Below are 12943 nucleotides of genomic sequence, written 5' to 3'. Positions count from 1 at the left end.
GTTGTGGGGGCCTGTGGCAAGTGGAAGAACATGAGGTTAGTTCATCACACCCCTTTGGCCACACTGCCAGTATGAGTGGAACAGTCTTGTGTCCTGTAGCATCTGCTGAAAGCATATACCCAGCATTAAACTTAGTTGGCCTTGGTGCCACTTGGTGCCTTGGTGCCACTGTACTCAAACGTTCTATCTCAATGCTATCTTTATGATGCCATCTTTTTTATTGAAAACGGATCTGAAAGATCTAGAGCACTTTACAGTTTTGTAATGATATAATGATTGTTTTTAAGCTGTTTTAACCTGTTTTATGTATTGGCATGTGCCCCATTTGTGAGCCGCCCTGAGCCCGTTTGCAGGGGTGGGCGGGCTATACATTAAAATAATAAATAAATGCTAATTTAGGTTCCTTTTGAAATCAGCCCTTGAAAGTCGACTTGCAAAACCAAGGTAGGAGGGGTCCGCACGAGTGTAAATTCTAGTAAAAAACCCAGGAGTTCAGTGGCCACTTAGGCACCTAATACTATGCACTCCAGCTTTCATGAGTCTGAGCCCGCTCCTCAGAAACCGTGCTGCCAAGTGTAGGCGCACAACACTCCTATGCATCTGACAAAGTCAGGACTTGAGAAAGCTTTAACTGGAAGAAATGTTCAGTCTTCAAGGCAATGCCAGGATTCCTCCTTTACTTTGCAGCATTTTTCGCTAGCGGAATTTCATTGGACAAGCTTGGGCTCCCGAAGAGCCTCTAAAAGTTCTCCAAGCGCGCAAGGCCGCAAGGCCACCTGCAGGACTCAGATGCGACAGCGGTTGCTAAGCGACCGAGGTGGTGGGGAAACGGAGCCCGGGCGAGGAGGAAGCGTTAAGGTTCTGCCGCCCCCTTGCGCTGGAGCCTCAACCCAGAAGACACCCGAGACTGGTTCGACAGCGCGCGCCCCCCCCCCCCCCCCCCGGCCGCTCCTGACGTCAGCCGCTTTTGCTTGGGACGAGGGGGCGTGGTTCATTGGCGCCGTCGGGGCGAGGGGGCGGTCCGCGCGTGCGCGGTAGGCGGGGTCTAAGGCAAGCGAGGCCGGGTCGGGCTGAGGAGTCGCATCCAAGATGGCGCTGTGCGGACGTGTCCGGGCCGGGAGCCGCGGGCCGGGCCCCTTCCTCATCCTGCTGTTCCTGGCGCTCGGGCCGGCCCGGGCGGAGCAGGGAGCGGGCGCCGTCGCCGGCGGGGGTTTCCCGGGGGTTCCCCCCCACCCGCAGCAGGCGGTGGGGCTCGGGGCCCAGCAGCCGCCTCAGCCGGTGCTTGCCGGGGCCGCCCCGGGCGGAGGTGTCGGGCGGCCGCCTCGCGCGGGTGCCTCCTCGGGCGGCGGTTGGAAGCTGGCGGACGAGCCCGCCTGCCGTGAGGATGTGACCCGCGTCTGCCCCAAGCACAGCTGGGCCAACAACTTGGCCGTCCTCGAATGCCTGCAGGACGTGCGCGAGGTGAGCGAGGCCGAGGAGGAGGAAGGCAAAGGGGGCGCTCAAAGGAGCAACTTTCCGGAATTCCTCGGGGTGGTGGCGGCTGGCTGGCTGGCTGTGGCGGGGGTGAGGCGTCCTTCAGACTCCCGGCTCTCCCTGCCCGTGCAGCGCGACCGAGAAGCGAGAGTCCGGCACCGGGCTCTGCAGATGACCGCCTGGGGAGGTCGCGGGGACCCTTGATTGGCGGGGAGGGACTTCACTGGGGGACTTCTGCCGCGTCCAATGTCTTCGTTGAGGTGCTGTTGGAGCAACTCTGAAGTTCATTCAGAGTTCTCTGGGAGCACTGAGCTCGCTTGAAGCTCAGACGGGAATCTTAAATGTAGCTAAGGCGTGCTCAGTAGAGGTAAGTGGAAGTAGATGTCTGGATGCAGGCGCTGGGAGGCAGTGTCAGGGAAAGGCTTTGGCCGCTGTAGCTGGTTGTTTTGCGCGCCCCCCCCCCCAAAAGTGCAGCTAATTAGCCACTGTGAGTGAAGCAGGAAGTTGGGCCAGATAGACAGTTGGTCCAGCACAGCAAGATAGGTTCTTAGCTTAGGGTTTGCCATTTGCTCATTTCAGTGGGCAACCTCCCAGTGGATGCTGCCTGCCTACCCTCGTTTTTGACTCCTAGGAGAGATGTTGGGAAAGTAATGTTTTTCAAGAAGCCTATGGTGTTGCCTGATGTGTTGATGAAATCCTGAAGAGATGGCAGCACATAGCGCAGCATCATCCATACTATTCCCTACCTCCTGAACACCAGGACTGCTAGGGAACAGCCTGGCATCCCTATCTCAACTCAGTTTTGCAGCTGTAGAACCAAGGTCAAACAAAACGAATGCCTTCCTATGTGCATTTGAATATGCATTTCAATTTATGCTTGGTATAAACTTTAACAAAACCAGCTGGGCATTCTGGTTGTTCTCTCCTTCTCAAAAACAAGCAAATTAATAATGTTCCCATGAACAAATAGGACTTTTACTTACTCCTTCTGGACACTTGACCGTTCAGTTGGAGGGAGGAAAAGGAAAGTGCCCTTATTGTGTCCAAAGCTGAGGTTCCCTGCTTTGGCTAGCTCATACTGGACTGTCCTTGTGGACAACAGTGTTGCTAGTTTTTCAGTTTTAACTCTTGCAAAATATCCTTGATGTTATACAGAACGGGGCCAGCTGTGAAGAAAAACAAAACAGAAGTCCAGCAGAAGACTAACAACACTTATTCCAGAACAAAGTTTGAATCTAGTGGCACCTTTAAGACCAACACAGCTTTATTCACTGTATAAGCTTTCGTGTGCAAGCACACCTCCTCAGATGCATATGCAAGCTTATACTGTGAATAAAACTTTGTTGGTCTTAAAGGTGCCACTGGACTCAAACTTTGTTCTGCTGCTTCAGACCAACATGGCTACCCCACATGAATCTACACTTATTCCAGCATGAGCTTTTGTGAATCAGAGCTCACTTCTTCAGGTGCTCTGAAGGAAAACATCTTGCTGTTAGGCAGCATACTCATAGTTGCTGGTGTGAATAACTGTGTTTTTTTTAAAAAAAAGTTAGTTCTCATTTGTTGTTAAAGCTCATGCTGAAGAGGTACTGAATCAAGTGTACATCAGAAACATGTTTTTAGTTAGTTAAGCTTTGCTCTGAGATGGAGTTATGTCTGCTAGTTCTAAGTTTAAAGAAGGGTAGGTGAGGCTTGAGCCTGCAATTCAGGTTTGGAAATAGCCACTTGCCTGACTGCCTGTGGTAAGGAATCTCTTCCATGTGAGCAAGGAGGGCAGTTTTTCAGGCTGCTTCTGCCCTGCAAATGACTGACCAAATGTGTGTGCATGCACATGTGTGCAGTCAGGCCATCAGCGCTTATGGACTTATTTGCAACACAGCTCTAAGTTAACTTTCAGATGTAGCCCAAAGAATTTCCTGCATTGTGACAAATATGCAGGGAAGGTAATTGCTGTCATATTGAAATGAAGAACAGCTGACAGGCGATGCCCCAACAGGCTGATGAATATATGTTCTAGTAAGAGTTTATCAGTTCCCAGGATCATCTGAGGTTGATGTAATCTGCATGTAGCTTGATAAAATTCTTATTCCAATCACATACAAATCCAGGGTTCATAGCAAGTTCATCTCAGCTGCATGTTTTTTTAAAAAAAACACAAATACTGTTTTTGAATGGAAAAAGATGTGTAACTACACAATGTTTTTGAATGGAAAAAGATGTGTAACTTGAGGGGAGTCTTATCTGGGTGACTCTTAATGCCCATGGCAGGTAAACTCGAGCCCCAATCCCCACCTTTGAGGAACTGAGGAGTGAGAGAAAAAGGTGGCCTTCAGAGTGACTCTCTAGGAATTTTCCCATGTCTTTATCGACTTCACTCTTGGAGATTATAGAAAAATTCCTAGAGTGTCACCTGAAAGTTACATAACTTCCTCCCCAGACACTGCTCTCAAAATTTCTCTGTATTAGCTGAGGCAGGGCTGGCAACAGTAGTTGTAGGATACAGCTTCCATATGCTTTCATTCTCTCAGAAGCAAACCAAGTTTATTCGACACATCTGAAGTACCTGTTTGTTGTCTGTGTCTGTTCTTATAGACCTGGAACAGAGAGAACAAGCCTCAGTAGGTTGCCCTAAAAACTGCTGTTTTGTATAGTATGGTTGAGCATTTGTCTCTGCCCCATACTGCTGGTGCTTGCCCAAGTGCCTTTGGCCATCATCTAAAGAGATGTTGCACAGGAGGCAATCATTAGGATTACAGCAATGGCAGTGAGGGTTATACCCTTCTCTCAGGGCGAGGATACAGGTTGAACTCTGCCACCCAAATGAGAGAGGTGAGGAGGATACTTGTGTTTATGCATGCTTCATGGCTGGTGAGATGCTATTTGTCAGGAGCTGATGGCTGGGGAGTGGTGAGTTTTCACTTACTCAGGTTCTCATCATCCCTGTAGATGACTTTCAGTGAAAGCAGGACTTTATAAGGAAAGAGATCATGAGTTCCCAAGGGAAGCAGGACTTTCTCTATAAGGAAAGAGATCATGAGTTCCCAAGCAAAATGCTTATCACCAGTCACTGATTTAGAGGCTTAGATGGGAATCTTAATATAGACGGTTTAAAGGTAGATTGGGTTGCATCATGGAGAGTGAGGCAGAGTGCCTGTTATCTAATTTTAATGGACTTCCTGACTTCTAGCGATTATGTCTTAGCGCATCTTACAGAGACTTGCCTGTCTTACTGATTGATACTGTGTTATTTCATCTCTGTTCTTTTGTCTGCTTGTACTTAACAGCGTTTGGGAACCTAGTGAGTCAGAGAAGGATCTTGGAGTCCAGTCTTTGAATTCCTGCTCTGCTATGAAGCTCCCTGGGCCAGTCACTTTTTTAGCCTAGCCTTCCTTGCAGTTTTGTTATTTTTTTTAGCGAGATAGTTATCTCCCACCCTTCTCCCCAGAGGAACTTATAATGTCCTTCACCCCTACTTTTATCCACACAAACAACACTGCGGGGTTGGTCAGGCTGAGAAAGGTCCAGGGTTACTGAGTGAATTTCCATGACAAAATGGGAATTCAAATCTGTGTGTCTCAGATCTTTGTACAACAACTACACCATACTGCTACAAGGATAAACTGAATGAGGTGAGAACAATTTGTACTGACTTGAGCTACTTGGAGGAAATCAAGGATAAAAATTCATGGATGGGGGAATAGAGAGAATCTGCCCATTTAGTTTGGGAAGGTAGTGTTGAACAGTATGATAGTACTGGCTATAGATGGAGTATACTCCTCAAATAAAACATCATCAAACACTCTTAGAGACTATTTTCAAAAGTGTCCTACTTTAAAATTAAGAACTGAGCATATAGCCTTTTTAGAAAGCCCCTTTACTAAGCAGGAAATATTAGACTCTATTAACGCATTAAAAATAAATAAAGCACCAGGACCATATGGGTATATAAATGAATTTTATAAAACCTTTGCTCCTCTCTTATTGGAACCTTTAGCTAATGCTTGCAGTCATATTTTAGACGCTGGCAATTTCCCCCCATCTTGATCCCAAGCCACAGTGATAGTTTTACCTAAACCTCACAGAGGTGCTACGTTACCATCTTCTTATAGGCCAATTTCGCTATTGAATGTTGATTCTAAAATATTTACATCAACTTTAGCAAGAAGACTAAATACTTTTATAACAGAATATATCTTACAGGATGGGGGAATAGAGAGAATCTACCCATTTATTTTGGAAAGGTAGTGTTGAAAAGTATGAGTTTTTTTGTACTATTTATTGAAGAAAATGGGGGAAATTAATATATAATTGAAATAAAATATTAAGTTTTTACTTTGTGCATTACCACTACCTGAGACCCTGGAGAGCCACTGGCAGTCTGAGTAGACAATACTGACCTTTGATGGACCAAGGCTCTGATTCAGTATAAGGCAGCTTCATGTATTCATGTGTTATTTGACAGAGCAAGGTAGCTAAACAAGGTAACTAATCAAGGAACTGCAATTCACAGGCTTAGCAAATTTTCTCTCTTTTTGGTTGAATATCCTGGCACGGTGTGTACAAAGGCTGAAGAGCAGGCAGCAAGGGCACTTTAGTCCAGGGGCGATTTCTGCCCCGGCATTAGGACAGATTGTGCCCTGTGTTCCATCCACACAGTTCTTCGTGTGTTGCTCTGCCTTGTATTTGTGGTCCCAGCAGCCAAACTTGGTTTGCAGGCAGAGTAGTGAGTCAGAATTTATTTTCAGTATGGGTGAAGGCCATGAAAGATGTTGCACATCACTGTGAATTGTGGCCTTAACTTTCATTTAATGTATAACTATAGATAACACTTGAGTTGTTTTGTGAAATATGCAGCAAGCCATTTCAGCACAGGCCATATCTGAAGTGCTGGGATGTGTTCTTATCCTGCTGTTTGTTAGTTGCCATTATTTAACTATAGGGTACTTGAGTGCTTAAGGAATGAATAGAGATTTAGTGCAGTCTGCAAGCTAGGGGAGTGTTTAAACTGTCCAAAAATGTCTGTGATCGAGTACTCCACAACTGAGGAGGGAAGAAAGAAGAAAATGTGTGTTAAAGGGAGCAGTCTGTATGTGGATTGGAATTTTATGGTAGTTTTATAAGATTAATGTGTTGGTACTTGGCACAGAAATTATGAACATATTTTTGTGGCATTCATTCCTGTGTGGTGCATTTTGCCATGTCAGTTTAACTCATACTGGTTGTACCTGACCTTGTTTTAACTACATATTAATAAGAGGTACTCAGTGTAGTTCTGGCTGGTGGTTCCAGCACTCTAATTAAAATATTTTAAAATCTTCCTGCTCCTTCTGGATACCTCTTCTGCTCCCCCCCCCCACTTCATATCCATAGTTTTCTATCTGTCCTCTGATTCTCACATGTCTTTAGGAGGTGCTTTAGAAATCTTTTGGCTGAACAAAGAGCTGTACGAAGGGGAATGCCAAAAGGGGAGGCTGTTTTCAGTGCTTCTTTGGAGTAGTTCAGTTGTTGACCTAGAGATGCTAAGACTTAGGGGGATGAGGTAGCAAAAAATTGAGAAATTCTTTGTGTGAGTTTTTGAGGCTTGATATAGAATAATGATGAGAACTTTAGCTGTCCAGAATGCTTCCTCAGCAAATACTTCATATGAATGTGCTTTATTTAAGAAACAACGAACAGTCTTGTAGTGCTGTCCTAAGAAGAGTTTCACCTTTCCAAACCCCTGGTGTTGGATCCAACCACCCATTCAAGGAGTGAGGGTTCCCTTTGACCGCCCAGAAAGGCTGTACTGGGAATCATGGGACCTGCATGTACAAAAGCCATGTGGGATGGAGGCCAATGCTCCCTTTCAGCTGTGGACTCTTGCGAGCAAAAATTCTACTTTGTGAGCTACTGGCAAAGTTGTGAGCGAGTAATTTAGCTGCTACATAAATTAGTTTGTTCTGGAGCCATCCTTCCTGAGCTAAGACAAAAATCTGTGAGCTGGAGGCTGAAAAACTGTGAGCTAGCTCACACTAACTCTGCTTGGAGGGAACACTGATGGAGGCTTTAGTAAGAAGGATACAAATAATCGATTTCAGTGTACTTAGAGGAGCGTAACTCTTTACAATTGCACTCTTAGTCAGTTATAGTTCCATAAACCTTAAATGTTACCCATAGGATGAGGTACTTTTCATTGGAGGAGCATGTAGGGTCAGAATCCTTGCTTGTGTGTGACAATTATCTGATACTGTTTAAGAGCATTTTATAAGAGTTAGCTAATTAATCAAATACACAGTTATGATCTGCAAATTACATGATAGGGATTTTTTGCACTGTATCTCAGCATCTCACCTTTTGCAATACAGGGATGACTGGTCCTTCTTACAGAGTTGTTGCCAGAATTACTTAAGTAATGTTTGATGTAGGTGGGCAGCACTCAGAACAACCCCCCCCCCCAGAACTTAACAGAGATATTGATTTCTTATCTCATTGTTGTTCAGTCACACAGTCAAGTCTGTCTCTTCACGACCCCGTGGACCACATCCAAACTCATTCCATCCTTATATATGTATTCTCACTAAGAATGGCTATACATCCTCTGTATTTTAGTGTATTTCCTTTTTGTAATAGTATATTGGAATAATTAATATAACTCAATGAATAATGGAATGACACAGAGAGTACTCTGTCTTTCTGTGTTATACCTCTGAGGATGCCAGTCACAGCTACTGGCGAAATGTCAGGTCCTACAAGACCACAGCCATACAACCTGGAAAATCTACAACATCTAATAATGGAATATATTTCTCTGACATCACACTGCACCCCACCTCTAAGAAAAGGACCTTGTTTGTTAACTCCATGCTTGGAAGGAGACGACCAGAGCATAACAATGGAGTCACAGTTCATTACTCTTAGGAGGATATGTTTACATGTCTATCTCCTATTGTGACATATTTATTTCTTCACTGTCCCCCCCCCATTAAATCCAAACAAATAGGGACCATATGAACTTAGCTTGTTATTGCTGTTTAGTCTTTGCATATGTCAAAGTATCTTCATTATGTTGTATGCTAATTTGCTGTTCACCTATGTAGAGGCATCTGCCTACACACACACACACTCACTCACTCACTCACATATGAACTGTTAACTTCCATTTCAGTGTATCTGAGGAAATGTGCAGCACACAAAAGCTCATACCTTTGTTAGTCTTAAAGGTGCCTGTGGACTCAAAATTTGTTCTAAAGTAATGTTTATATTGAGAGTTTTGAAAAGTTTTATAAATATTAAACAAACACCAATACAATTCTAATACCTTTTAACTCTTTTCTGTAGTTTCTTCTATTTCTGCCTGATGATGAATTTAGAAATTTAGAATATTGCTAAACCCAAATAAGATCCTTCTAATTTTAGTTCATTGGTTTATAAAAATATGCTTGGATACCATATGTTGTAGCACCTTGCAACTCTGTCTTTAGACATATTATTTTTATTTCAGTAGCGAAGGATAAGATACTGTTATTTCACAAAATGATCAAATTGTGCCGCTGTGTGCTACATCCTATATGATCTGTTCAGTGATCTTAACATATTATTTACACTGTGTTTCTGTTTCCCTCCTAGACTATGCTTTTTTTAAACTAGGAAAGCTTTTCCTCCACAGCTTGAAAACTTCTAGAGATCTTACTTCTGTGCGCAGATCTTTGTTGCTTCTGCAAGCAGAAGTTTTATACCAAGGAAGATGTTTTGTGAGGGGAGTTTGTCTATCAGGAACTGGGCTCATACTTTCATCAGTTAGAAGTCCAGCAAGTTGAAATAACAAATGTGTGCATATTTCAGGTGAGCTTGAATTGGTGGTGCAGTAGTATTGCGAATCCTGCCTGTTTTTTCTGGAACTTGGGGGATGCTAATTTTGAATCTTGTATTGGGTGACCTTTGTAACCCTGTGGCTTGCAAGAATCTTTCAAGCAATTGAGATCTTTGGGAATCATTGTTGCAAGTTGAACAGATGCTATAGTCAGCTTTGTTGTTTGTATTTCCCATGGATCTATCAGTCTTCCCCTTTTTGTCCCAGAGTTTGGAGAATCAGTTGTTTCAGTGGGGTAGCGTTGGGTTGGGATTGTGTGGGTGCTGTTTTGCAGTCCCAAGTGCAGCTCTTTATTTGCATCTGACTTGAGGGTGAAATAGCTCAGGTAGCTTTACTGTTCCCGATTTATGTGAAAGATTTATGAGAAAGAAGGTGTCTGTCTTGGAGTCCTTTCCTCAAACAACTGCTGTATTGATGGTTAAAACATTTTTAGGGTACGTAGGATTCTGCTTTGGCAACTCTGTGGTTTGTTACTCCCCTAGATACTACTGCCTTCTATCCTTAAGTGGAACAGCTGCTTGCTTTCTTCTTTTTGCTGACTCCTGTAAATAAGAAGTACAGCCTTTCAGGAGGGCACATAAGATTTATCGGCACACACAAAAAAGTTCATTCTGTCTGCATGTCACCAGTGTGTCACAGAACAACTTGAGTGGTCAATGTAGCATTATTTCTTTTGTCCAGAAAGAGTTGTTAACTTACCATGAGTGATTGGCTAACTGCAGTGCTGCAGTAGGAAGTGAAAAGCACATTCGGGATAGCTGAAATACATCTCATTGTCAGATGTGCACTAAACTAATGGATGGTAAAAGTAGATTGGCTCTGAAATATGCAGTGCAATTGTTAAGGCCTTGCATTGTGTAGGACTCAAGGAAAGCATTGGTCTCTCGTAGTGGTTCCCAGCAAGGCTTTTCACTCTTGAATACGTATATTTTATGTTAATGTTTGCATGAAAAGAGTTCATGCAGAGTGACGTTTTCAGCAGCTCTCAGGTTTAGTGAGCATGCAGAAGCCTCTTGGACCCATTTGTCTGATAAGAGCTAAGGAATCCTGGTGCTTGTGGGAAGAAAAATTCTGCAACTAGCAGCAACAGTGTGAAAAATAATAGCACATAAGAGCTCAGCTGGGCCAGACCATGGATCCCTCTAGAGCAAGACCCTATTTTCAACAGCATCATGTAGGTGGATGCTGCTGGGAAGCCCAGAAGCAGGGAATGAAAGTAACTTCTTGCTTCAGTTTATCCCCATATGCTACCTCCTAAAGTGAAGGTTTTGTGGTATCAGTTGTGACCAATGTTCCTTCTAAGCTGTGGAGTCTTGTGAGCAGAAATTCTACTTTGCGAGCTACTGGCATTAAAGCTGTGAGCGAGCGATTTGGCTGCTGCATGAATTAGTTTGCCCTGGAGCCGTCCTTCCTGAGCTAAGACAAAAACGTGTGAGCTGGAGGCTAAAACCCTGTGAGCCAGATCACCCTAACTCAGCTTAGAGGGAACTTTGGTTGTGACTTAAAGTAATGAAAGGAACCTGCTTTGTATGTATTTGCCAAATGTCTTGGGATATACTAAAGGATGGTAAGGAGTCTTATTCACAAGTCTGCTATAATAGTAATGCATTATTTACATGACTTGCTCGAAAATCTTTTTGGAGATGCCTTTGGAAATGTTTGTTTGCTGACCTTTCTAAATAGTTTTTTACACATTCTCAAAATGTCACAAAATTATTAAAACTGTAACAGTTAAAATATTAAAAATTGGAGAGCTGCCATGATAAAAATAATAAAGCATGTACTTTAGCAGCCATTAAACTCAAATTCCCATGGAGCCTCTGTGCTAGCTAAAATATCGACCAAAGGGCAGAATGTTTCCTCTCCTTCAGATAATAGAGGAAGAGCATGGCACCCATCTTGGTGGGGTGAGGGGAATGTTGTGGAACTGTAGAGCAGCAGTGAAGAAGACCCTGCTTTGTGTGGAGGTGACTGTTCTGGGTTATTTCCATCATTGCTTTAGGGAGGCAGGAAATCCTCCCCCCCCCCTCTTGGTGCCTTTGGAATAACCCTTTCCGTTTCAGTTTTGTTCCTGCCTCCTAGGGAATAGCAGCTATAGATAGGGCTTTGCCCTTCTATTTCTTGTTCTGAGTCCTGTCCTTCCTCCTATTCAGCTCTAATTACATTCTTTTATATTCCTTCTCATCTCTCTCTCTCTCTTCTCCTCCTCCCTCCTTTTCCTTTGGAGCTAAGAAGACTCCGAAGAGGCTCAGCTTCACATGGTGCTCAGGCACTCATTGGACCACATGGCAACTAATGAGCATGCCGATGGCTTTTCTTTGCAGGAGGAGGAGACAGCGTGTGCGACAGCTGCAGCACCATCTGATGGTGGGGCCAACTTGTCTTCATGGCTTGCTCGCGCCCCCCAGTGCCCCTGCCTAAAGCAGTGGCAGCACGATGGGCTCAGAAGTGCTGCTGGCAGCAAATGGACATGAAACCAGTCCATCCCGGGTGGGAGAGGACTGGTGGTGGCCATTTTGGAGGTGTGGAGCCTAGCTCCTACATCCTCACCAGCCCCCTGCAGGCCATATCGGGGACAGAGGGAGACTCAGACTCCCATCCAGCTCACCCAGGACCTAGGCAGAGTGGTGGACCCAGCCTGCTAACAAGTAAAGGTACAACTGCAGGGGCCCTGCTTGCCCCTCCAGGTATTATGCAGGTATTTTGCCAGGCCATGCAAGAGGAAATCTCTTCCTCCTGTTCCAAGGTGGGAATCAATGTCCAGGGGAGGGGCACAGTCCACACTACTGCAACCTCCCAATCCTTGGCCCACCAAGGCAGCCCAGAAGGAAGCAGGAACCAAGGGGGGGGGGATGGGAAAAAAAGGATTCTTCTGAATCTCTGATGGAAGACAGACAGGAGGAGAGATTCCTCTCTGATGTAGAGGAGGGGGAAGTCAAGGTTCCTGAGCAGTCCAACCGGTTCTTTAAGGCCGAGGACTACCATTTTCTGACAAAGACAATCAAAGCCTTGAAAATTCAGGGCAACACCTCTGAGGAGCAGAGGTCTTCTACCTCTATATTTAAATCTAAATCCAGAGGGAATTCTGAGTCCTCCTGAGGAGAGAGCTTTCCATCTCCCCCACTCACACCTGCAGCCTCTACCATGCTCTGAAGCCCTGACTGCTATGTCACATTGGCTGTCATAGGAGGGCCATCTCAACAGAGTATAAGGACACAGAGCCACCATTTTCTCAAGGGGAACTCATCTTTGCCATCTGGAGAGCAGTTGTAATTCTGAGTGATCTCCAGCCTTCACCCGGAGATTGGCAACAATGGTTCCCCAGGAGGAAAAATACAGTTTTTCTCTGCAATGGGGACCAAAGCAGCTTACATAATTCTCTTCTCCCCCTTTTGACTTGCACAACAATGCTGTGAGGTAGGTTAGGCTGAAAGTCTGACTGGTCCAAAATCACCCATTCAGCTTCCACAGCAGGAACCTGGGTCTAGCAGACCGTGCTCTGTAGTGCTGACTGCTATGCCTAGGGTAGCCAACCTAGAGATGTAAAATTTCCGGAAATTCTGAAGCTCGAAACCCCCCCCCCCCTCCCCCCCCTGTTTTTTTTCCGACAAAAACAGACAC

General features: G+C 44.9%; 1 protein-coding gene across 1 annotated transcript in view; it reads left to right on the top strand.

Moving 5' to 3' along the window:
- The first annotated feature begins 1078 nt into the window (after positions 1–1078).
- The window catches only part of GLG1 (golgi glycoprotein 1), a 100972-nt gene continuing 89107 nt past the window's right edge, over positions 1079–12943 (top strand). The window contains exon 1 of the mRNA XM_015429712.1: positions 1079–1461. Within this exon, the coding sequence (XP_015285198.1) occupies positions 1090–1461 (372 nt within the window). The 5' untranslated portion in view covers positions 1079–1089. The remainder of the gene's footprint in view (positions 1462–12943) is intronic.

This window comes from Gekko japonicus, unplaced genomic scaffold (genome assembly GCF_001447785.1).
Source record: "Gekko japonicus isolate JY-2015 unplaced genomic scaffold, Gekko_japonicus_V1.1 scaffold815, whole genome shotgun sequence".
NCBI lineage: Eukaryota > Metazoa > Chordata > Lepidosauria > Squamata > Gekkonidae > Gekko > Gekko japonicus.
The sequence above is the reverse complement of the archived record's forward strand: the minus strand, read 5'-3'. Positions and strand labels throughout refer to the sequence as shown.